The following is a 24318-nucleotide window of genomic DNA, read 5'->3' as shown; positions in this document are numbered from 1 at the left end:
GGGGGACAATGATTATTTCACTTGCATAACTAAAGGTTTGACTTCAGCGCTTTATCATAAGTGAAATTAATGCTGTTTGTGTTTGAAAATCTTTAGAGGACCTATTATACCCTTTTACAAAGTCTTGATGTTGTTGTTTCTCTACTAGAACAGGTTTTCCTGCTTGAATGTTGATTATTTCCCTCATATTCTCCATTGTTGCGGCTCCTCTCTTCCCAGTCTGTCAGTAACGCTCTGTTTACTTAATGTCTCTATGAAGCCCCTCCTTCTGAAAAGCACACTGCTCTGATTGGTCGCTGGAGCGGTGTGTTGTGATTGGTCGAGCGCTTTGAGTGTGTTTGGGAAATGTCCCGCCCCTTACCATAACTGCCAGTTTAACACACTACTAACTAACTCAACCAGGCCCCGCCCCTTTATTCTGCGCATTCATTATTTAATTGAGGAATATTGTGACGTGTTCGTTCCCGGAAGAAACTCAAGACTACAATGGGGCGTTTCAGGAGTTCAGAAACACTGACACTGATATAGAGAAGAACTCTCTTTTTCATGCTCAAACAGCGACATTACACACTAAAGAGAGATGAACATGGGAAAGCAGAATAGGAGCTCTTTTTATATGCTCTTGTATGATGCTTTCTGAATGATCATGTTGTTTGGTTGCAGCAATAGAGATCCTGTCAGATCCTGTGAAGCGCAGAGCGTTTGACAGCGTGGATCCAACATTTGACAATGCGGTTCCTTCCAAGGCCGAAGGCAAAGAGAACTTTTTTGCGGTGTTCGCACCGGTGTTCGAGAGGAACGCAAGGTAAAAGAATACCTATGAAGTCACATGACTGATTCATGACACATTCAGTGCACAGAAATCACTCCGCCGTGTCTCTTTCAATCAGGTGGTCTCTCAAAAAACACAGCCCGAGTCTGGGAAACATGGACGCTTCTTTTGAAGACGTGGATAATTTCTATTCCTTTTGGTATGTGATTTCAACTAATATATTTTGAGCCAAAATGGCGTCTAATTCATGCCTGAGGTGCGAAGAATAATACAAACCTTTTCCTTTCATGTCTGAAGGTACAACTTTGACTCGTGGAGGGAGTTTTCATATCTAGACGAGGAGGAAAAGGAAAAAGCTGAATGGTAACTTATATTTTGTCATCATATGCTCTTCAACTAAAACCATAAAAAACCTGCGTCACTTGAAATAAAATTGATTTAAATTTAAATAAAACAAAATATTTTTAAAAAGTTTAACTACTATCTAATTATTCCTGCAGTCGAGACGAGAGACGGTGGATTGAGAAACAGAACCGAGCCTCTCGAGCTCAGAGAAAGAAGGAAGAGATGAACCGGATCCGGACTCTTGTTGGTGAGTGTCATCGAGTCAGACACGACAGATCTCGCTGTGAGCGGCTGCCTGAGTGTGTGTGTGTGTGTGTTGCAGACACTGCCTACAACTGCGACCCGCGAATCAAGAAATTCAAAGAGGAGGAGAAAGCCAGGAAAGAGTCGGAGAAGAAGGCCAAAGCCGAGGCGAAGAAGCGGGAGCAGGAGGAGAAGGAGCGGGTCAGTGGCACTTCCTGTTTCAAATGACAGAACTTTTTCATTTTTTACTTTGTGATCATTTTAGTCACTTTAATTAGTGTGCTTTGCTGTAGCCGTTTCTAACCACACATTTAAGCAAAGTATTTTGCACATCACTAATTTGGACCTCTTCAGGTTTCAGTTTTATTATATATATATATATATATATATATATATATATATATATATATATTATATATATATATATATATTATATATATATATATATATATATATATATATATATACATACACACACACAGTAGTTAACATTTGAAGTGGATCTAAACCTTTCATCAAAGTTAGACATGAATTTTGAACAATACCCGTTCTTGTCTTTGGACAACTTTGATGACCTTTTTTGATCCACTTCAAATGTTGATTACTTTAATACTTTAATATATATTATATATATATATATATATGAAGAGTTCAGATGCAAAAGCCTCTAAGTGCCATCTGAAATTTTCTTCTAGAATGATCATTTTTATCAAGCTTGTATATTTAAGTTCAGTAATTTCACTTAAATGGCAATGAAAATGACCTATTAGTTGTCATTTAAGTGAAATTACTGAACTTAAATATACGAGCTTGATAAAAATGATCATTCTAGAAGAAAATTTCAGATGGCACTTAGAGGCTTTTGCATCTGAACTCTTCATATATATGTGTATATACATACACACACACACACCGATGTTTATATACACCTGAACAATAACCATGGGATTTTTTTTTTCTGTTAATAGTTGCAAATATTGAGTGAATTGAGTAAATTTATATTTTAATACTTCAAGTTTATTTTACATTCCTGTTGTGCATACTATGTACTTGCCATAGTAATTACAATAACTAGGTATTAATGAATTAACTAAACCTACCCTGACCCCATGTTAAGCTCCCGGCTAGTTATATATAGTTACTTTACATGACTCAGTGCTTCACTGTAAGTGCACATACTGTAAGATTCATTTCAGCTGTAATATTTATCACTTCCATGAAAATATACTTGTTTGCAATCAGCAAGCCTGTCGTCTAAATCATCTCAAGTTTGGTTTATGTATATAGCACCATTAAAACAGCAGCTGCTGACCAACGTGCTTTACAACATCGGATACAATAAACACAAGCAAAAGCAGTAAACTCATTTCACAAATAAAATTAAACTAAATGGCAAGAGAAAATCAAAATACTAACACAAGTCAAATACCAAAAATATGTAATGTGATTTTTGCTGTAATGCCGTGTGTGTGTGTGTGTGTGTGTGTGTGTGTGTGTGTGTGTGTGTGTGTGTGTGTTTCTCTGCAGGCGCGTCAGGCCGAGGCGACAGCGGCTCGAATGCTGAAGGAGAAGGAAGAGGAGACGGCTCGACAGGCGGCACAACAGGCCAAGAAAGAGAAAGAAGCGCAGAAGAAGGCCTTCAAGAAAGAGCGGCAGAAGCTCAGGAACACGTGCAAGGCATGATAGCGCCCCTGCTTCTCTCTAGCTGCACTTCTATCACAGATTTACACACAACTTTTGTGATATTTTGTAAATGTTGATAAACTATTGCGAAAGGACAGCGTTCCCATTACCTGATGTTATGCGACTGACTCCTCTCACGATAATTCATTCCAATAAGTATGGCAACCGATGTTGGAGTGGGTTTACATTATAACCACCGCACTAGGCATTATTTTTAGTCGAAGGAGACGTAGGCGTTTTATTCAAGCGTTAAAGGGATACTTCACCGATTAGCATTAAGCTTTGTATCAGTAGAAACCCGGTAGTATTTTCGAGTGACCGTGCTTCCCCCCCTCATGTCCCCCTGAGACGAGAGATTTCTGTATTGTGTGTCTGGAAATAAACCTCAGATGACGCAAAAATCATCATTTAGCTCATCAGAGGCTCTTTAGTCCAGAGGCGAGAGACTCCAGCCAGTCGGAGGAGCTCGTCCCACATGTCTTCAACCCGCCCATAGGGGGATCTCACCATAAAACGCCGTCTTTTCAGTTTCCAGTCGACTAGTAGCCTAGCTGTATCATTTCTCCCGACACTGCCCTCTGTAACCGGGAGGCGTGGCTTGGGCGTGGCCTCGTAGGGCAGCGAAGCAAGTGCATTCTGGGAGTTGTAGTCTTTCATCCACATGAGCCAAAAATACTTTTTCTGGCTTTTCTCAGTCTAGAAGACACCAACTTCTAAAATACTTTCACATTATACTACATAAATGACCCAATTTAAATACACAATCATCTTTCCAGCGGTGAAATATCCCTTTAATAGTAAGGAAAGCGGCTCATATGAGGAGTTTCTGGGTGTTTCTCCCTCAGATCTGCTTCGAGGTCTTGATTGTGGCATTTATGTGAGGTTTAGAATCCATTATTCCTGTAATTCTTCTGTCTTTTATGAGTTTAATGTCTCGTCTTCTGTCCAAACACACCGCTCCATCGACGTCAGGTGACCTGTAAACGCGCAAAAAACTTTTCCATTGCAGTTTTGGGAAATATTCCTTTTTCGAATTGCCTGACAAAACCTAAAAACTTTTTTGCAATAAATGTGAGTTTTTGCGAAATTGACGTGTTTCCATTGGGCGTATTCTCAATTTCAATTTGCGCAATTTGAAGGGTAATGGAAACACGATTACTGACATTTCTGCTCTCTGTCAGCCATTCATCTCCATCTCTCTCTGTTTCTCTCAGACTCAAAACTACTTCACAGATAATGAAGCCGACAGCGTGAGGATGATGGAGGAAGTGGAGAAACTGTGCGACCGGTTAGAGCTGACCAGGTGAAGGAGTCGGGTTGTGAAAACTGTTTGCTGGAAAGCCTTTAAATATGTCATTTAACACCTTTTTTATTGAAATGTAGGAGAATAATTGATTTTTTTTTTGGTATCATTTGTAGTTTGCAGACTCTAAATGAAGCGTTGTCCTCTGGGAATAAAGAACAGAGTAAAGCAGCGTTGGAGAAACAGGTGAGAGAAACACGGCGGTTTACTTCATGTTGATTTTGTTGTCAGCAATTAATCTGTGTAATCATATATACACACACACAATAGTTTGAGTCGGTAAGATTTTTTAATGTTTCTGAAAGAAGTCTCTTCTGCTCACCAAGGCTGCATTTATTTGATCAAAAATACAGTAAAAACACTGAAATATTACAGTTTAAAATATCTGTTTTCTATGTTAATATATATTAAACTGCGATCAAAGCTGAATTTTCAGCATCATTACTCCAGTCTTCAGTGTCACATGATCCTTCAGAAATCACTCTAATATGATGATTTGATGCTCGAGAAACATTTATGATTATTATCAATGTTGAAAACTGTTGTGCTGCTTCATATTTTGGAGGAATAGGATGTTAAAAAGACCTTTATAAATGTAAAAGTCTACTTTATACAAATACTACTAATAAAATTAAAAATTGCTTATTATTATAATTATCATTATAATATCTGAAATACCGACTCTTGTTATAGTCTTACTGCCATTTTTGATCAAATGAATGTGTCCTTCCTGAATAAAAGTATTAATAGTCTTCTGGACCCCAAGCTTCTGAATGGTGCTGAAGTCCTACTGGTTCAAGCGTCGAGTGTGTGTGTGTGTGTGTGTGTGTGCAGGTGCAGGAGGTGAACGTTCAGCTGCAGAAGGAGAAGGAGGCGGAGATCCAGGCTCAGCAAGCGTCTCGCAGCGCTGAACACGCCAGCGGAGGAGGAGGAGGAGGACTCAACAACAGAGGCTGGAATGAGGAAGATCTGCAGCTGCTCATCAAAGCCGTCAACCTGTTTCCCGCCGGAACCAACGCCAGGTGAGTCTCCATGCAAACCTGCCGTATCGCGGACCGTGCGGATGATCCCGGTGTTCCTGACTGAGGTGTGCTGTGATTGGTTAGGTGGGAGGTGATCGCCAACTACATGAACCAGCACTCCAGCAGCGGGGCGAAGAGAACCGCCAAAGACGTCATTAATAAAGCAAAAACACTGCAGAAACTTGGTAGGTAACACACTTGTTTGTGTTTGATGGGCTTGAAGTATGCTTAAAGAGGCCATATTATACCCTTTTACGAAGGTTTGATGTTGTTGTTTCTCTACTAGAACAGGTTTTCCTGCTTGAATGTTGATTATTCTCCTCATATTCTCCATTGTTGCGGCTCCTCTCTTCCCAGTCTGTCAGTAACGCTCTGTTTACTTCCTGTCTCTATGAAGCCCCTCCTTCTGAAAAGCACACTGTGCTCTGATTGGTCGGCTGGAGCAGTGTGTTGTGATTGGTCGAGCGCTTTGAGTGTGTTTGCGAAATGTCCCGCCCCTTACCATAACCACCAGTTTAACACACTACTAACTAACTCAACCAGGCCCCGCCCCTTTATTCTGCGTATTAATTATTTAAATGAAGAATATTGTGACGTGTTCGTTCCCGGAAGAAACTCAAGACTACAATGGAGGCGTTTCAGGAGTTCAGAAACACTGACCGAACAGCGACATTACACACTAAAGAAAGATGTAAAAAAGCATAATGTGCTCTTTAATTTGCGACAGATCCTCACCAGAAAGATGAGATTAACCGAAAGGCCTTCGAGAAGTTTAAGAAGGAGCATTCATTCGTTCCTCCCACTGTAGACAACGCTGTGCCATCAGAGAGATTTGACGGTAAGTGGACACAGTTTACACACTGCAGAACCAGTTGAGCGTTACGACATCAGCTCTTCTCCCACTGTGTCCGGCAGCGCCTGAGTCCAACTCCGCCCCCTGGACCACAGAGGAGCAGAAGCTTCTGGAACAGGCTCTGAAGACCTACCCGGTGAACACGCCCGAGCGCTGGGAGAAGATCTCCGCCGCCGTGCCCGGACGCTCCAAGAAGGACTGCATGAAGAGATACAAAGTAAGGCTTTTTTGGCATAATTAATTAATTATTTACACAAATGTGACTCTGGACCACAAAACCAGTCACATGGGTACATTTTTTGAAATTGAGATTTATACATCATCTGAAAGCTGTATAAATAAGCTTTCCATTGATGTATGGTTTGTTATGATAGGACAATATTTGATCAAGATACAACTATTGAAAATCTGGAATCTGAGGATGCAAAAATATCGAAATATTGATAAAATCTCCTTTAAAGTTGTCCATTTATGTTGGCGATTGTGCTGCATTCACTAACAAAAATAAATGTTTTATATATTTACGGTAGGAAATTTACAAAATATCTTCATGGAACATGATCTTTACTTAATATCCTAATGATTTCTGGCATAAAAGAAAAATCAATAATTTTGACCCATACTGTTATTGTTGGCTATTGCCACAAATATACCAGTGCGACTCGTGACTGGTTTAGTGATCCAGGGTCAGAAATAATGACAAGAAAAAGAAATGAGCAATAACAAATTAATAAGCTAGAATTAGAAGCTACCAAGTAATTAATAAAATGTTTTCTTTTTAATAAATACTACTACTAAAAATATTATATACAGCATATATTATATAAAATCTGTGAGAGACTCTTCTTATAATGCAAGTTTATAAAAAAAAAAAGCATTACACACTAGTATTAAACAAATGACAAAAAAACACTAACAAATATTAGAGATGGAACAAGGTGCCAAGCAATCAAATAAAATATTTTTAAATAATTAACAATACAATTTAAAATATCTGAATAAAATAAATTAATATTATCTTATTACATTGCAAGCTGAATGCCAAAGTATCATTATCCAGAACAAATGAAAATGTTTAATAAAATTTTAAATATCTAAATATCTGTATGTTATAATTTTTGTACCACTTTTATTATAATAATGCAAGCTGATTGCTATAGCATTTATACACACGCATAACAAAACAAAAAAAAGCAAATGCAAAATTATTCGTATTAAACAAATGACAAAAAAAACAATAACAAATATTAGAGGTGGAATAAGGTGCCAAGCAATTTTTAAATAATTATTTAATATGGTTAACAATACAATTTAAAATATATGAATAAAATAAATTAATATTATAATATTGCAAGCTGAATGCCAAAGTATCATTATCCAGAACAAATGAAAATGTTTATTAATAAAATTTAAAACATCTTAATACTATTAATTATATCATCTGTATATTATATAAATCTTATATTTGTAACACTTTTATTATAATGCAAGTTTATTATTATAATGCAAGCTGATTGCTATAGCATGTCACAGAACAAATAATGACAGAAAAAAGCAATAATGCAAATATTAATGCAAATGTGTGTGTGTGTTTCTCCAGGAGCTGGTGGAGATGATCAAGGCTAAGAAAGCCGCCCAGGAGCAGGTCTCTGCTAAAAACAAGAAATGACAAACGTGCCACAGGGAAAGAAAACACACATACACTCACACAGAATGTGGTCTTTTAACTTTATTGTGTTGTTCTTTATTTTATAATAAAATAAACATGGAAAAAAAAGCACATTAAGTTCTCTTGTTTTTGTGATTTAGTTAATATGCAGACGGTGTTCTGGTTCCCTTCTCCGTCCTCACGGCCGTAACCAGTGCATGCCACTGCGGATCCGGTTATAGTCTGGAAGCTGCTCGATCGGCCCTGCACACATCAAGAAGTGTTCGTTATCAGTCATTTAGAGCAGCGCTTCTCAACGCCGGTCATCTAATCTGACACCTATTTCAGGTCCTGTGGCATGGACTAGCATTACATCGACCCTCGACGGGGCCAGTTAGCATAAACACAGCCATTATGGTAAGACTGTTTTAAGTAATACAGTATTCAACATCAGAAATGGATCAAAACCCTTCATCAAAGCTAGACATGAATTTGACAACTTTGACCTTTTTTGATCCACTTCAAATGTTGATTACTGTAGTATGAGCAACTAGCGGTTAGCAAGGGGGAATCCATCTTGCTTTATAGTATCAAAATAGACCAATCTACGTTTTTATGTAACTGACTTAAAGCAGTTTCTGAATTGTCTTAAAAGAAATGTGATTAACTTGTAAAACTAGTCTTAGCAGTTAATGCAACCGGCCGGTTTCACAGACGAGGCTTAAGTCCAGTCCTCGACTAAAATGCATGTTTAGGCTGTTTTAACTGGAAGCACATCTTAAAAAGTGAGTGCCATTGTTTTGTCACAAGGACACGTTAATAAAAGCTATTTTAAAAGCCCTAATTAAACTAAGGCCTAATCCTGGCTTAATCTAAGCCCTGTCTGTGAAACCAGGCCTTGTTTTTTATTTTATTTTTCAAGACTGGTCATAACTTTAAGTCCGTTACATAAAAAGGTAAATTGGTCTAATTTGAATCCAAAAAGTAAAACTGATTAGTGCTAACTAACTGCTAGTTAGTCAGACTAGTTAAGACAGGCTGCGTCCAAAATCACAAGCTGTGTTTCCATTACCCTTCAAATTGCGCGAATTGAGAATACATCCAGTGGAAACACGTCAATTTTGCAAAAACTCCCATTTATCGCAAAAAAGTTTTTCCCGCTCGCATGAGATTTTTCAGGCAATTCAAAAAATAAATATTTAGCAAAACTGCATTGGAAACAGTTTTTGCGCATTTACAGGTCACCTGACGGTGTGTTAGGACAGAATACGAGACAGTTCTTTATTAAATTCATAAAAGACTGAAGAATGACAGGAATACTGGATTCTAAACCTCAAAGAAATGCCACAATCAAGACCTCAAAGCAGATCTGAGGGAGAAACACCCAGAAACTCCTCATATGAGCCGCTCACAGTATAATAAGGGTCGTTCCTTACCATTAATGATTGGATAACACACATACATCTCCTTCCATTAATAATAATGGCCAGTACGGTGGCTGGGATATAGTACATAAACCTACTAACATCAGTCGCCATGATTTCTAGAATGATTATTGCGAGAGGAAACAAATTCAGTTTTAGTCGCGTAACATCAGTCAATGGAAACGGCGTCATTTTGCATTAGTTTTTGTTGAGATTTAGAAAAAGAAAAATCTCAAAAGTTTTGCCCAAATCTGTAATGGAAACGCGCCTACATACTCTCTTGAGTGGTACTTTTTGTGAATAAGTACTTTGCGAGCACTAAAGTATGTTCTATATGTGTGTATAATCTGGATGTACTACATTCGCCATGTTGTCATCATCATGTGACCTACCAGTCGCTTCACTGCCATTCACAAACCCTCTCCCATGGCCTCATGGGATAGTAAAGTGTTCATCGTATTTCACTTCAGAATCTCACTGGAAGTAATAGGTCATCTGGGTACTTTTTGCCGATTTTTTATTTTATTATTTTTTAATGAGTACTGTGAAATCGGACATGCTTTTGTCTCGTACTGTTTTTCACCTGCTATAGTAAGGAAGTATGCGACTTGGGACGCAGCCACTGTGTTTACGCAACCGGCTCCTGGAGTCTCTACTAACGAGCTGATGAGTTGAGTCAGGTGTGTTTAATTAGGGGGAAGTATAAAATATTTCATCATAAGAGTAAAGGTGGATACTCACCAACGGCTGCTATAGCAGGAGCTTTATTGTAGATATACTTCATACACACGTCCTTGATGGTTGTGGCGTCTATGGCCTGAGGACAGAAGCATTAAGACTTAGGGTGTGTTCACACTTGTAATTCGGTTTGCTTGCTTCGGACAAAAAATAATAATTAGTCTTGGTCCGCTTAGCATTCACATTGGCATTTTTAACACCGAACCTAAAGGACATAGGGATACGTTCACAACCTGACTGGTCGTCTTTTATGACGTATATTTTGCAACCAAACATCCAAAACAGTGATGTGTTCTGGGCTAAATGCACTCGTTGTATGTGCGTAGCTACATGTGAGGGTATTCTGACCAGCTGAGAACTCGTGAAGAGCTTATAAAGTGTGTAAAGGAGTGAAAACAGCGGCAGGAATCTCTCCGTCACACACACACAAACGAAGATCTGCAGTGAGGAGACACGGTTCTGATGCCTGTGATGAACAACATCATGACTATGATGAGGAAAAACAGGTATGCTTGAGCATTCTGTCCTTTTTAGGGTCCATCTTGTGACATCATGTCCTGTTTTTGGTTCGTTTACATGTGTTTGGTGCACCAGGGTTCAGATGGCAGCGTTCACACTTATGAACCGCACTAACAGAGCAATCACACCAGAATTCGTTTTAATCCAACCAAACATGCCAAGTGTGAACACACCCTGAAGCCCTATTAGGACAGTCATTGTTTCTCATGGGGACAATAAGGTGAATTCAATTTTTTTTTTTTTTTTGACGAACACCAAGGTGTGTCAATTTATTTGAGTTCTAAAATCAAAATCCCAGTTTAAAAGGAAACTATCAAAAAGTAGTTTTGTAAACCCTTTGACCACTGTTGCGCGTCACAGTAATGTGCACGCATTTTAAACATGAACACTTATGACTGAAATGGAAACAGTTTGCAATAATAATAATGAATGAATAATGAACTATTAAGTCACGTAAACTTTTGTAATGGGACATTATTATGATATGCAATACATTTTTGGTAACACTTTGTAATAAGGTCTCATTTGTTAACATTAGAGGATGCATTAAACAAACTAATTATGAGCAATATTTTTACAGCATCTATTAACTTTTGGTAATGTTCATTAAAAATTATTTTGTTATATGTTAGTTCACAGTGCATTAGCGAATGTTAACAGATACAACTTTTTATTACAAAAATGTATTAGTAAATGTAGAAATGATCTAACTGAAGCTAATAAATGATTTAGATGTTTTGATTATTGTTAGTTGATGTAAACTAATGTTAACAAATGAAGCCTTATCGGTTACTTAAATATTTTTTTTAAATGTAGTAACACTTATAAACATTATTATTATTATTATTATTAGGGCTAGCATAACTAATCATTTTACTAGCTGAACTAGCAGTGTGGCCCGGCTCAAATGTTTACCTTCAGTAAAAAAAAAAAAAAAAAAAAAAAAAGGATTAACGAGTTTGCGTTAAATTATTACTGCTCATTTTCACATTTTTAAAATAACATACATTTTGTGACATAAAATGCTAGAAACTGTTTACAATAATGTTATGATGTCAGAGAAGGGTTCTGGTTCTGTTAAAGAGAAGAGGAGAAAAAAAAACTTTTGAAATGGCACATTATTATGGCATGCATGTAGAAAAAAAAAGTATATACATTTATTTTTACATTAAGTATTTCATGAGGCCCTAAACATGTAATTTTTTAAAAGCTTTTAATAGATTGTTGCTTAAGTTTCATGACTTCAATTAATAAGACATGCTTTTTGATTACTAAAAATACAATAGAGAAGAAATACAAAAAATAAAGTTGATTTCACAGGGCCCTGAGCATCACAGAACTCGCTCCTCCACCACAGTTTTATCTCTGAGGTGCATGTTTGTTTACTCACATCTATTCTGGCCTCCAGCTCGTGCAGAGGAATCCTGCGACTGTAACACAGCATCTGCCGCCCGATGTCCTCACAGATCGGAGTGGATCCTAGACAAAGATCAAGTCACCATGAAATCAAAATCGACAGGTCTTTCTTATTGCAGTAATTATTATAAGTGATTAATCCGTGCACATCATTATTTTTTTCTAATTCATAATATTCTTGAATCAGAATAACTTCCCCTCCCTTATGCAGCAAAATCTCTTCTCTGATGACGAGGGCGGGGCTAAACCTGTCACTCACATGAGATCAGCCAATAGCAAAGCACAACCATCCAATCAATTCCCCACAGACAAAATCAAGCCCCGCCCATATTTGTTCTTGATCCAGAAGCGTTTCACTCGGATGTACACTACCGGTCAAAAGTTTTAGATCGGTAAGATTTTTAATGTTTTTAAAAGAAATCTCTTCTGCTCATCAAGGCTGCATTTATTTGATTAAAAATACAAACAAAAACAGTAATATTGTGAAATATTATTCCAATTTAAATTTTCTATGTGAATATATAGTAAAGTGTAATTTATTCCTGTGATCAAAGCTGAATGTTCAGCATCATTACTGCAGTCTTCAGTGTCACATGATCCTTCAGAAATCACTCTGATATGATGATTTGATGCTCAAGAAACATTTATGATTATTATCAATGTTGAAAACAGTTTTTTACATTTTTATTTCATGATGCTATGATGAACAGAAAGTTGAAAAGAACAGCATTTATCTGAAATCTAAAGCTTTTGTAACATTAAACACTACCGGTCAAAAGTTTGGGGTCAGTAAGAATTATAATTTTATTAAAATAAATCAATACTTTTATTCATCAAGGATGAGTTAAACTGATCAAAAGTTACAGTAAAGACATTTATAATGTTAGAAAATATTCTATTTTAAATAAATGCTGTTCTTTTGAACTTTCTATTCATCAAAGAATTTTGAAAAAAGTGCCCACAACTGTTTTCAACATTGAAAATAATAATGAATGTTTTTTGAGCATCAAATCATCATATTAGAGTGATTTCTGAAGGATCATGTGACACTGAAGACTGGAGTAATGATGCTGAACATTCAGCTTTGATCACAGGAATAAATTACACTTTAAAATATATTAAAATAGAAAAGAGTCATTTTAAATTGTCATCATAATATTTCATAATATTAGTTTTTTTATTGTTTTATCAAATAAATGCAGCCTTGGTGAGCAGAAAAGACTTCTATTAAAAACATCTAAAACTTTTGGCCAGTAGTGTACGTCACAATAGGGAACAAAAGACCAGCGTAACTTCAGTTTCATGACTTAACAGCTCTACACGAGCGTTGGTGATTTATGTGACGCTGCACTTACCGTCCAAGTGAAGCAGCATGTTTGTCTTCAGCAGGTTTTTAGCTCGGTTCACTTCGCTTTCAGTCACGCTCGTACACAGAGACATCCTAAAGCAAACCGTATGTTAATTGCTCATCCGTGCTTTCAGCTCAGCGTAGAAGGCGAGTAACGTCAAGCTCTCACCATTCCAGCTGAGTGAAGCGCATCATCTCGTTGACGGTTCCCGGCTCGCACACCATGTAAAGCCCCCACAGACCTGTATCTGTGTAGCAAGTGTTGAAGGACTGGAAACTGTGGCACAAGTTGCCCTGACATGCCATCTGTGCCAGTTTACTAGACAAGTTCTACGAGGAAACGAAGTCTGGTTAGTTGACGTTCATGATTTTTCAGTGTAAAGTGAGTTTAGTGAGAGCATCTTACCATCCCGCCCCCGAGGGACCGATCCCAGTTCCCAATGAGCGTATTTGCCACCATTAGAGGAATAGTGTCTGGATGTGACCAGCCGACAGCCTCAACGGCGATGGCTATATGAGCCAGAGGCATCTTATCATCTCGGACACGAATCTGTGAGGAATTAAGAGCAGAACACATAGGCAAGTCTTTTAACAGGGTTTTTGCAGGTTTCAGTAAGTCAAATTTAAGACCTTTTTAAGACATTTTAAGACCATAAAGATTGAAATTTAAGACCTACACGACACATTATCCAAGTTAGATAGATAGTTACTTCAGGATCATTAGAGTATCTATCTATCTATCTAGGATTATCTGATGCGTGTGTGTGAGAGAGAGGGAGAGGTAGATTTTTTTTATATAGAAAATTGTACTTTTGCATATTATACTGTAAAAACACAATTATTGTTGATTTTAGTTGATCATAGTTGATCATAACTAGAGAGGAAATGATGAGTCACTTCAATTATGAGCCTATATTCGAACAAACTTGAGCGCGCAAAAGACGCGATATGTGAACGGCCTCTGGCGAGCTAGCTTATATCAAGCCACAAGCTACTGGTAGCACGCGAGCTCCGCTTAGTAGGCTACAACTCGATACTTTTTTGCTACTTTGTAATAACTTTCTGCGGCCAGCGTTTCTGGAAATGAACGAGGGTAAACACTTTTTAAGACCTGACTAAATTAAATTTAATACCTAGGATGAAAATCTGGCCGTTTTTAAGACTTTTTAAGGCCTTAAATTTAAAGTTCAGAATTTTAGACTTTTTAAGACCCCGCGGAAACCCTGTTTAAAGAGGACCTATTATGCATTGTTGTTTTCAGGCTCTACTAGAACAGGTTTTCCTGCTTGAATGTTGATTATTCTCCTCATATTCTCCATTTTTGCGGCTCCTCTCTTCCCAGTCTGTCAGTAACGCTCCATTTACTTCCTGTTTCTATGAAGCCCCTCCTTCTGAAAAGCACACTGTGCTCTGATTGGTCGGCTAGATCAGTGTGTTGTTACCAATAACCAGTTTCAACACTACTACTAATTAACTCAACGAGGCCCCTTTATTCTGCGTATGAATTATTTAAATGAGGAATATTGTGACATTAGTATATCAACTACACTTTATTTAATTCATTGCAAATGTAACTATATTACCGCCCAGAACTTTACATTAAGTTTATAAAGAATGTACAAGTATGTCCAATTTTATCCACATACATACAGTGTACTCAAATAAAGCATTATATACTATATAGAAAATCTAAGCTGCATGATTGTTTTGTTGATTGTTTTGTTTATTTCGTCACAAAAATATAAACTGATTTATCTAACTCTATAAAAAAATTGGAGCTATATATTATATACAACTTTTTCCACATACATACAGTCATATTAAGTGATATACCGCATATACTATATAGCAAATCTCAACTGCCTTTTTTTGTCATTATATTATCGCCCAGCAATTTATATAAAGTTGGATATATACAGTACCAGTCAAAAGTTTGGAAACATTACTATTTTTAATGTTTTTGAAAGAAGTCTCTTATGCTCATCAAGCCTGCAGTAAAAAAAAAAAAAAACCAGTAATATTATTACAATTTAAAATAATGGTTCTCTTTTTTAATATACTTTAAAATGTAATTTATTTGTGTGATGCAAAGCTGCATTTTCATCAGCAAGTACTCCAGTCTTTGGTGTCCTATGATCTTTCAGAAATCATTCTAATATGATGATTTATCATCAATGTTGGAAACAGTTGTGCTGCTTAATATTTTTTTAATAACCTGAGATACTTTTTTCAGGATTATTTGATGAATAAAAAGTTAAAAAGAACTATTTATTTAGAATAGAAATCTTTTGTAACAATATACACTAACGTTCAAAAGTTTGGGAACAATAACTATTTTTTTTTTTTAAGAAATTAGTACTTTAATTCAACAAGGATGCGTAAAATTGATAAAAGGTGATGGTAACGATTTATATTGATAGAAATGTTTTTATTTTGAATAAATGCTGTTTTTATGAATAAATGCTGTTAACGTTTTACTCAATGAATCCTGAAAAAAGTATAACAAAAAATATATTAAACAGCAAATCTGTTTCCATCATTGATAATAACTGAGTATCAAATCATCATATTAGAATGATTTCTGAAGGATCATAAGACACCAAAGACTGGAGTACTTGCTGATGAAAATTCAGCTTTGCATCACAAAAATAAATTACATTTTAAAATATATTAAAAAAAAGAACCATTATTTTTTTTTTTCAACTGCAGGCTTGATGAACATAAGTGACTTCTTTCAAAAACATTAAAAATAGTAATGTTTCCAAACTTTTGACTGGTACTGTGTATATATATATATATATATATATATATATATATATATATATATATATATATATATATATATATATATATATATATATATATATATATATATATATACATACACACAAATATAATTTTTTATTTTTTTTTTATCTTTTTATTTTTGTAACTATCTGTATATATACAGTATACTAGCGTAAGCGATATATACTATATAGCAAATCTCAACGGCTTGAATGTCACAAAATGTAACTATAATTATCCAGCTCTAATCACTATAAGGAAGTAAGATATAAAGATATTATAAACATTAACATCATGATTTTCAGTAAATCATGACAATGGGTCTCATTCATGAAACACGAGCAAAACAAATTTTTGCTCAAATCGTGTGTAAAGTGGTTTCGGCGTAAATTTTCGGATTCATTAAAATGTTCGTATTTTCCAAATGTTAGTTCCCAGGTATAAAGAAATCTACACCTGCTCCCAGCCACACGTAAATAGTGCGTTTAACATCCGAACGTTTTGCTCATTAATAGGCTGCATTTTAATTCACCTTAATCAGGTACATATTTACACAGCATTTTGAAAAAATATTATATATAGTAATTACATACGTTTTTTTTTATTATGAGAGCCTGTATAGCATCTGCAAACGGAACATTAATCAAATAATTAATTGCTTTCAATAGGGCTGGGACTCTTTTCACTTCTGGGACTGTTCGATTAACAGATGAAACTCCATTAACTGCATCTGTAATGCTGCCAAGCTTCCTTTTTTTAGGACCTGATACGTCACTATGTACGCTTGAAAATAAAATGTGGCGTTTTGACTTCTGATAATAACTTCTGATAATAAAACTTCAATTTCTGCATCTGAGAATTTTCTCTTTTTCATTCGCTTTTGAGAAGACATGTTGAAATCCTTCGTTTGGTGTCATAATATGATGCCCATATATAGTTGTCAGTCGGATTTAATGGGCGGGATTTATGGTAATTGAGTGAGCGTACACACGCGTCCCATTTATGACTGATTGGAATTCATTAACACACACATTTCACTATCACATCTGACGTTTACGAAGTATTTGTGAATCAGGAGAAGAGTTTTCGGGAAGGTCTCTTTACGCGTAAATCACTCGCATATTTACGAATGTTTCATGAATGAGACCCAATGTGTGATAAAGTGTTCGAAACATAACCTGTGTAAAGACATTAATCTGAATTATAATTCTGTTCGTGTAAATAATGATGTAATGGTGTGTTTACCTCACTCCCGGTGAAATGGCAGTGCAGTAAAGTCTCTCCACTGTATCTGGCCGGCAGCTTTCCAAAATGAAACTTGGCCAAATCGATTAACTCATTATGTGACACTCCTTAAAGACAGAAACACAATACTGGCTTACTAATGGTCAAAATCTGTGCCAGTAACCGATGTCAACAACTAAACCAAAGGAAATGACTTACATGAACATGTTCAGTGATGCTGAGCTACAGTGAAATCACATACTTCCCTACTATACAGTGGGTGAAAAACAGTGTGTGACTATCTTACTATCCCATGAGGCCACGGGAGAGGGTTTATGAATGGCAGTGAAGCGACTGGTAGGTCACATGATAATGACAACATGGCGAATATAGTATGTCCAGATTATACACACATTCATACTATATAGAACATACTTTTTTAGTGCTCGCAAAGTACTTATTCACAACGAGTACCCACTCAAGAGAGTATGTGATTGGGACGCAGCCACTGTTTCTGTTGCTTTACCTCCGGCTGCAGCTAATACAATTCGTGGACCCTTGTAGTGTGTTGTAATGTATTCGACCAGATCCCCTCGATTTATAGTTCTGGAAAATAAAAATAAAAATAAAAAATGTAGGAACATCAGATTCTTCATAATGTTTTAAGGCAAGACACTACCGTCAAAACCAGGGTTTTTTCATGCACTGGTCGGATTTTGGGCTATTTTGGTTCCATAACATACAGATTAGTGGAAAGAAAACATCCAAAATACACATTTAAGTGTTTATTTTATTGCACTTTATTTATTTGCATCTGTAGATTATATATCTTAAAAGGCGGTGAGTGTTTTCAGAAATCATTTACTTTTTACATGCACCAAAATTTACAGTTTTATTCCTATCTGTATTCTGAAGGTTTTTACAGAAATGTTTGTTCATTTATCATTCGCCTGATTTATACAACAATTTATTTCTAAAAACATGGTGACTTTTTTTCTGGCTGCTGACAATATTTTCTGATTTATGGAGTGATAGAATGAAATCCAAAAAACCTTACATGTTTGACATATTAGATTTAAAAAAATCTAACGTGTCATCAAAATTATTTTAAACATGTCTTTATCTAATGTTCATCAATCTTTTCTGGACATTTATGCTCATTTGTGCATATTTAATTATGTAATGCGTTGTTTGCATTTAAACATTGCAGAAAATCATTGATCTAAATTATTCAAATTATCGCATAAATAGTTATATAATGCCTTGCTTGCATATTTAAACATTACATTTCAGAAAACAATTGGTCTAAATGAAAATGCTCTAATGGTCTAACAATGAGCTGTAAGAAGCAGGGTTATTACTGTTAAACTATTAAAAAGGTTTTAGTTTACTGAAATAAGGCTGAATTTAAATGAAATATTTATTAGATGGAAACACTTAACGAAAATTAGAAATGTTGCCTTGGTAAGTTGAAGTTAAAGCTCAAATTGCTAACAGGAAATAAAAACTAAAACGGAAGTAAAAATGAATGAAAATGTAAATAGTAAAAACTAATAAAATTCTCAAAAGCGCATAATCTGTAAAAACCTTTAACTCTAATTTATCAACAAAATGAAACAAGAATTTAGATCCTGTCTTTATCCAATGTTCAGATTTCTGTTATGGAAATGTATGCAAATTATTTATGCAAATTCTAAATCTAATTTGAATATGTAGTCTACACATACGATTTCAGAAAACTGGAATTAAAAAAAAAAAAAACCCACATACGATTTCAAAAACTTGTCTTAAAGGGGTCATCAGATGCCCATTTTCCACAAATATGCTAATATGGGACAGTCCGTCAGTGGTCGTGGGCGGAGCATGAGCATTATGACATCATATTGCTCAGAAAATCCAAATAGCTTGATTATTGAGTGTTTAGACTTTTTGTAGATTAAAAAAAAGAGTAAATGGATTTTTTTCATTGTATGGTGGTTGTGTCCGCACACTGCAAAGACACATTTATATGCAAACATATAAAAGTGAATTTTGCATCTGATGACCCCTTTAATTTTAAATCAACTGGTGAAAGTATGGTGATATCTAAAATTTGTACCCTGTTGTTCACACCTTAATTGAAGGTGTAAACTAGTGACACATACTTGATGTTCTCCGATGGGCCCAGGATGGTTCTCCCGAGCGGTGTTTCCTGATAGGCTGTAGCGTGCAGGTAATCGAAGACCACTTCCTGTAGGTTGGTCTCCACTTCCTGCATCTCTCTGAGAATAACTCCACGCTCTCGCTCAATCTCCGCTTCTCCCAGCGTGCTGTTCTGGATGATGTCAGCCAGGATTTCCACCGCTGGGAACAGAGACTGATTTACAGATTACCCATAATGCTGTTCTGGATGTCACGACGGGCTGGTGTTTGGTGTTTACCTCGGGGCAGATCTTTGGAGAAAGCTTTAGCGTAGTACACCGTCTGCTCTCGGGAGGTGTAAGCGTTCAGATGAGCGCCCATATTCTCAATCTCCAGTTCCAGGTCGAGCTGTGACCTCTTCCTGGTTCCCTGAAACAATTCAATGATTTCTGTACTAAATTGTACTAAACTGTTTTTAATATTTAGACAGAATTTTGCAACTCATCATTTCTCTTACCTTAAATGCCATGTGCTCCAGGAAGTGGGCCGTTCCATTATTGCTCTCATTTTCATACCGGCTCCCCGCATCAATCCACAGACCAACCTGGATCATGTGATTAGAATTTAGATATTATGATTATTTATATTTACTCGCCCTCACAGGACTTGTTTTTAAATCCTACTCAAAAATCCTTTTTATTATTATTTGTTCTATTTGTCTGGTAACACTTTATTTTGATGTTCCACTACTCCCATTTAGACATTCTGCTGACTATAAGTAACTTTGCACAGTTTGCAGGGAACATGTAACAGTGAGAGTTAGTTGACATGTAACAGTGAGAGTTAGTTGACATGTAACAGTGAGAGTTAGTTGACATGTTGACATGTAACAGTGAGAGTTAGTTGACATGTAACAGTGAGAGGTAGTTGACATGTAATGAGTGTTAGTTGACATGTAACAAAAGGTAGTTGACCTGTAACAACGAGAGTTAGTTGACCTGTAACAACGAGTTTTAGTTGACCTGTAACGAGTGTTAGTTGACCTGTAACTAGTGTTCGCTTTTAGTTGACCTGTAACAACGAGTTAGTTGACCTGTAACGAGTTTTAGTTGACCTGTAACGTGTTAGTTGACCTGTAACGAGTGTTAGTTGACCTGTAACAACGAGTTTTAGTTGACCTTTAACAACGAGTTAGTTGACCTGTAACAACGAGTTTTAGTTGACCTGTAACGAGTGTTAGTTGACCTGTAATGAGTGTTAGTTGACCTGTAACGAGTGTTAGTTGACCTGTAACGAGTGTTAGTTTTTAGTTGACCTGTAACAACGAGTTAGTTGACCTGTAACGAGTTTTAGTTGGCCTGTAACGAGTTTTAGTTGGCCTGTAACGTGTTAGTTGACCTGTAACGAGTGTTAGTTGACCTTTAACGAGTGTTAGTTGACCTGTAACGAGTTTTAGTTGACCTGTAACGAGTGTTAGTTTTTAGTTGACCTGTAACAACGAGTTAGTTGACCTGTAACGAGTTTTAGTTGGCCTGTAACGAGTTTTAGTTGGCCTGTAACGAGTGTTAGTTGACCTGTAACGAGTGTTAGTTGACCTGTAACGAGTGTTAGTTGACCTGTAACGAGTGTTAGTTGACCTGTAACGAGTGTTAGTTGACCTGTAACGAGTGTTAGTTGACCTGTAACAATGAGTTTTAGTTGACCTGTAACGAGTGTTAGTTGACCTGTAACAATGAGTTTTAGTTGACCTGTAACAACGAGAGTTAGTTGACCTGTAACAACGAGAGTTAGTTGACCTGTAACAACGAGAGTTAGTTGACCTGTAACGTGTTAGTTTACCTGTAACGAGTGTTAGTTGACCTGTAACGAGTGTTAGTTGACCTGTAACGAGTGTTAGTTGACCTGTAACGTGTTAGTTGACCTGTAACGAGTGTTAGTTGACCTGTAACAACGAGTTAGTTGACCTGTAACAACGAGAGTTAGTTGACCTGTAACAACGAGTTAGTTGACCTGTAACAACGAGTTTTAGTTGACCTGTAACAACGAGTTTTAGTTGACCTGTAACGTGTTAGTTGACCTGTAACGAGTGTTAGTTGACCTGTAACGAGTGTTAGTTGACCTGTAACACGTTGACATGTAACGAGTGTTAGTTGACATGTAACGAGTTTTAGTTGACCTGTAACAACGAGTTTTAGTTGACCTGTAACGTGTTAGTTGACCTGTAACGAGTGTTAGTTGACCTGTAACAACGAGTTAGTTGACCTGTAACGAGTGTTAGTTGACCTGTAACAACGAGTTAGTTGACCTGTAACAACGAGTTTTAGTTGACCTGTAACGAGTGTTAGTTGACCTGTAACGAGTGTTAGTTGACCTGTAACGAGTGTTAGTTGAGTGTTAGTTGACCTGTAACGAGTGTTAGTTGACCTGTAACGAGTGTTAGTTGACCTGTAACACGTTGACATGTAACGAGTGTTAGTTGACATGTAACGAGTGTTAGTTGACCTGTAACAACGAGTTTTAGTTGACCTGTAACGAGTGTTAGTTGACCTGTAACGAGTGTTAGTTGACCTGTAACGAGTGTTAGTTGACCTGTAACGAGTGTTAGTTGACCTGTAACACGTTGACATGTAACGAGTGTTATTTGACCTGTAACGAGTGTTAGTTGACCTGTAACACGTTGACATGTAACAAGTGTTAGTTGACATGTAACGAGTTTTAGTTGACCTGTAACAACGAGTATTAGTTGACCTGTAACAACGAGTTTTAGTTGACCTGTAACGTGTTAGTTGAACTGTAACGAGTGTTAGTTGACCTGTAACACGTTGACATGTAACGAGTGTTAGTTGACATGTAACGAGTGTTAGTTGACCTGTAACAAAAGGTAGTTGACATGTAACGAGTGTTAGTTGACCTGTAACGAAAGGTAGTTGACCTGTAACAAGTTAGAGTTAGTTGACATGAGTGTTAGTTGACCTATAACAAGTTAGAGTTAGTTGACATGAGGGTTAGTTGACCTGTAACAAGTTAGTTGACATGAGTGTTAGTTGACCTGTAACAAGTTAGAGTTAGTTGACATGAGGGTTAGTTGACCTGTAACAAGTTAGTTGACATGAGTGTTAGTTGACCTGTAACAAAGAGTTAGTTGACATGTAACGAGAATTAGTTGACATAAGAGCAACGTTACTTATAGTCAAAAGAATAAAGGGGACCATCAAAATATAGTGTAACCATTTGTATTATCTACTATTTACAATTTTAATTCACAGTCTAAGTAGCTGATCAAGTTTACATCATACTGCAAGTTGTATTCTGTATATAACTGTGTATATGACGAATAAATATCTTGAATCTACTCCTTTAAAGTCGCTAGTATGAAAACATAAGACAATTTTTTTTTTTTTTATGGAATATTGCAGTGTGTATTATAAATAATTTATCCAGGCTCATCATTATTTTTTTAAAGTCATGTGCCTTAATAATCATTCATCAAAATAACTTCCTCTCCCTCTTGTAGCGACATCTCTTCTCTTCTCTGATGACGAGGGCGGGGCAACCTGTCACTCACATGACATCAGCCAATAGCAAACCACAACCATCCAATCAATTCTCTTGTTTGAGAAGCCGTTTCACTCAGATATCACAATAGGGAAGAAAAGACTAGCGCAACTTCAGTTCCATGACGATTTCAAGATGTGACACTATGATATGCAACAAATGCATTATGACATTTTCTCTCGTTTCAATGAAATAAACTACATTGTTTGGATCTTTTGTTATTCGTATCATTATTTCAGACACGGCTGTGTGGCACCTCCCTCAAAAAAGGTACATCACCACATATCTATATAATAAAACTGCCTTTATAAGATTAGTGTGTACTGTGTAATAATCAAATTCATAAGACACCTGGCTGATATTGAAATCTCAAGCTCACTTAAATGAGAGGGTTAACTCACCGTGCATGTGGACAGGCCAGAGTCTTCAGATGCCACCCTGAGCCCATTATCAAGGGTCGTGACCTTCGTCTCAGGTACATTTAATACCACGTGACTGACAGCCTGAGTGGAGCCAGTCTGAAACACAGACAACACTTTAAAGCATGTTACATACTAATGATTTACTGAGCAGCTTATAGAAGGTAAATATCAAAACGGATTTGAGTGTTAATACAATTAAATGTTTAAGTAAAGTCTTTTTTTTCTCTTAATATAATGATGTAAGTTTGCATCATTGAGACCAGCGTCCATCCCACAGTCTCAGCCTGGCTGTTTTAAATGATTTCGAGGACTTAATTTTCAATATTTCGACATTTTAAATGATATTAATGTTGTGTTTGTAATCTCTCACCCTCCTGCTGACTGTTGTGTTCAATAAATTCTTTATAAAGTGTCTCCCAGCTGCGCCGAAACGCTGCACGGACGCCGCCATGCTGTTTACTGACCGACCGCGTGACGCTGTTGAAAAGACGAGTTCCGATTGGACAGAAGAACGCTTACGTCATGCGTTATTCAACGCAGCTGCGTCACACAAGATTAATTATGATAATTTTATAATAACTGAGGTCACATGAATAAGCGCAATCATCCCTTTCACAGCTTGACCCTGTTATTCTTACGCCGTCTAGTGGAGAATTTAAAAAATGCAGGATAAGTTCACTTATGTGACCATCAGATGGCAGCTCTGAGTAAAAGATAAAAATACATCTACGCCAACTTCATGTGAAATGTTAACGTTAATTGCATTTATTTGGCACCTGAAGTGATTTATCATCATCAATAATATAAGATGATATAAAATTGGCATTTGAAATGAGAATCTGTCAAAGACTTAACTGACAATCACTTACATTATGTTGAATATTTTTGTCATTGT

The 24318-nt window shown here is 36.5% G+C and overlaps 2 protein-coding genes across 2 annotated transcripts in view; one reads left to right on the top strand and one right to left on the bottom strand.

Annotated features, from left to right (window-relative positions):
* Positions 1 to 8007, top strand: part of dnajc2 (DnaJ (Hsp40) homolog, subfamily C, member 2) — an 11027-nt gene extending 3020 nt beyond the window's left edge. The window contains exons 4-17 of the mRNA XM_081363068.1: positions 1 to 35; positions 664 to 805; positions 891 to 971; positions 1070 to 1135; positions 1273 to 1364; positions 1440 to 1561; positions 2888 to 3037; positions 4258 to 4346; positions 4463 to 4532; positions 5181 to 5368; positions 5453 to 5553; positions 6096 to 6206; positions 6284 to 6438; positions 7822 to 8007. The exon at positions 1 to 35 is cut by the window's left edge and continues 64 nt beyond it. Coding sequence (XP_081219194.1) covers positions 1 to 35; positions 664 to 805; positions 891 to 971; positions 1070 to 1135; positions 1273 to 1364; positions 1440 to 1561; positions 2888 to 3037; positions 4258 to 4346; positions 4463 to 4532; positions 5181 to 5368; positions 5453 to 5553; positions 6096 to 6206; positions 6284 to 6438; positions 7822 to 7890 — 1471 coding nt within the window. The 3' untranslated portion in view covers positions 7891 to 8007. The remainder of the gene's footprint in view (positions 36 to 663; positions 806 to 890; positions 972 to 1069; positions 1136 to 1272; positions 1365 to 1439; positions 1562 to 2887; positions 3038 to 4257; positions 4347 to 4462; positions 4533 to 5180; positions 5369 to 5452; positions 5554 to 6095; positions 6207 to 6283; positions 6439 to 7821) is intronic.
* Positions 7933 to 24071, bottom strand: pmpcb (peptidase, mitochondrial processing subunit beta). The gene is made up of 13 exons (XM_081363069.1): positions 23794 to 24071; positions 23403 to 23519; positions 19964 to 20050; positions 19746 to 19875; positions 19470 to 19668; positions 17852 to 17931; positions 17347 to 17453; positions 13721 to 13864; positions 13484 to 13644; positions 13322 to 13407; positions 11941 to 12029; positions 10035 to 10110; positions 7933 to 8133 (listed from the first exon to the last, which is right to left on the bottom strand). The coding sequence occupies exons 1-13, from the start codon at positions 23872 to 23874 to the stop codon at positions 8069 to 8071; spliced, it is 1422 nt and encodes a 473-aa protein (XP_081219195.1). The 5' UTR covers positions 23875 to 24071; the 3' UTR covers positions 7933 to 8068.
* Positions 24072 to 24318: the final 247 nt, after the last annotated feature.

Source organism: Scardinius erythrophthalmus, assembly GCF_964197995.2.
Source record: "Scardinius erythrophthalmus genome assembly, chromosome: 4".
Classification (NCBI taxonomy): domain Eukaryota; kingdom Metazoa; phylum Chordata; class Actinopteri; order Cypriniformes; family Leuciscidae; genus Scardinius; species Scardinius erythrophthalmus.
This window is presented reverse-complemented; position numbering and strand designations above follow the sequence as displayed.

Excerpts from the sequence above, each read along its gene's own strand:
- pmpcb (XM_081363069.1), bottom strand. The coding sequence starts at position 23,874 with ATGGCGGCGTCCGTGCAGCGTTTCGGCGCAGCTGGGAGACACTTTATA. Across the intron at positions 17,932-19,469 it reads GGCCCATCGGAGAACATCAA|AACTATAAATCGAGGGGATC; the intron begins GTATGTGTCACT and ends TTTATTTTCCAG. Across the intron at positions 10,111-11,940 it reads AGCTGGAGGCCAGAATAGAT|GCCATAGACGCCACAACCAT; the intron begins GTGAGTAAACAA and ends TTCTGTCCTCAG.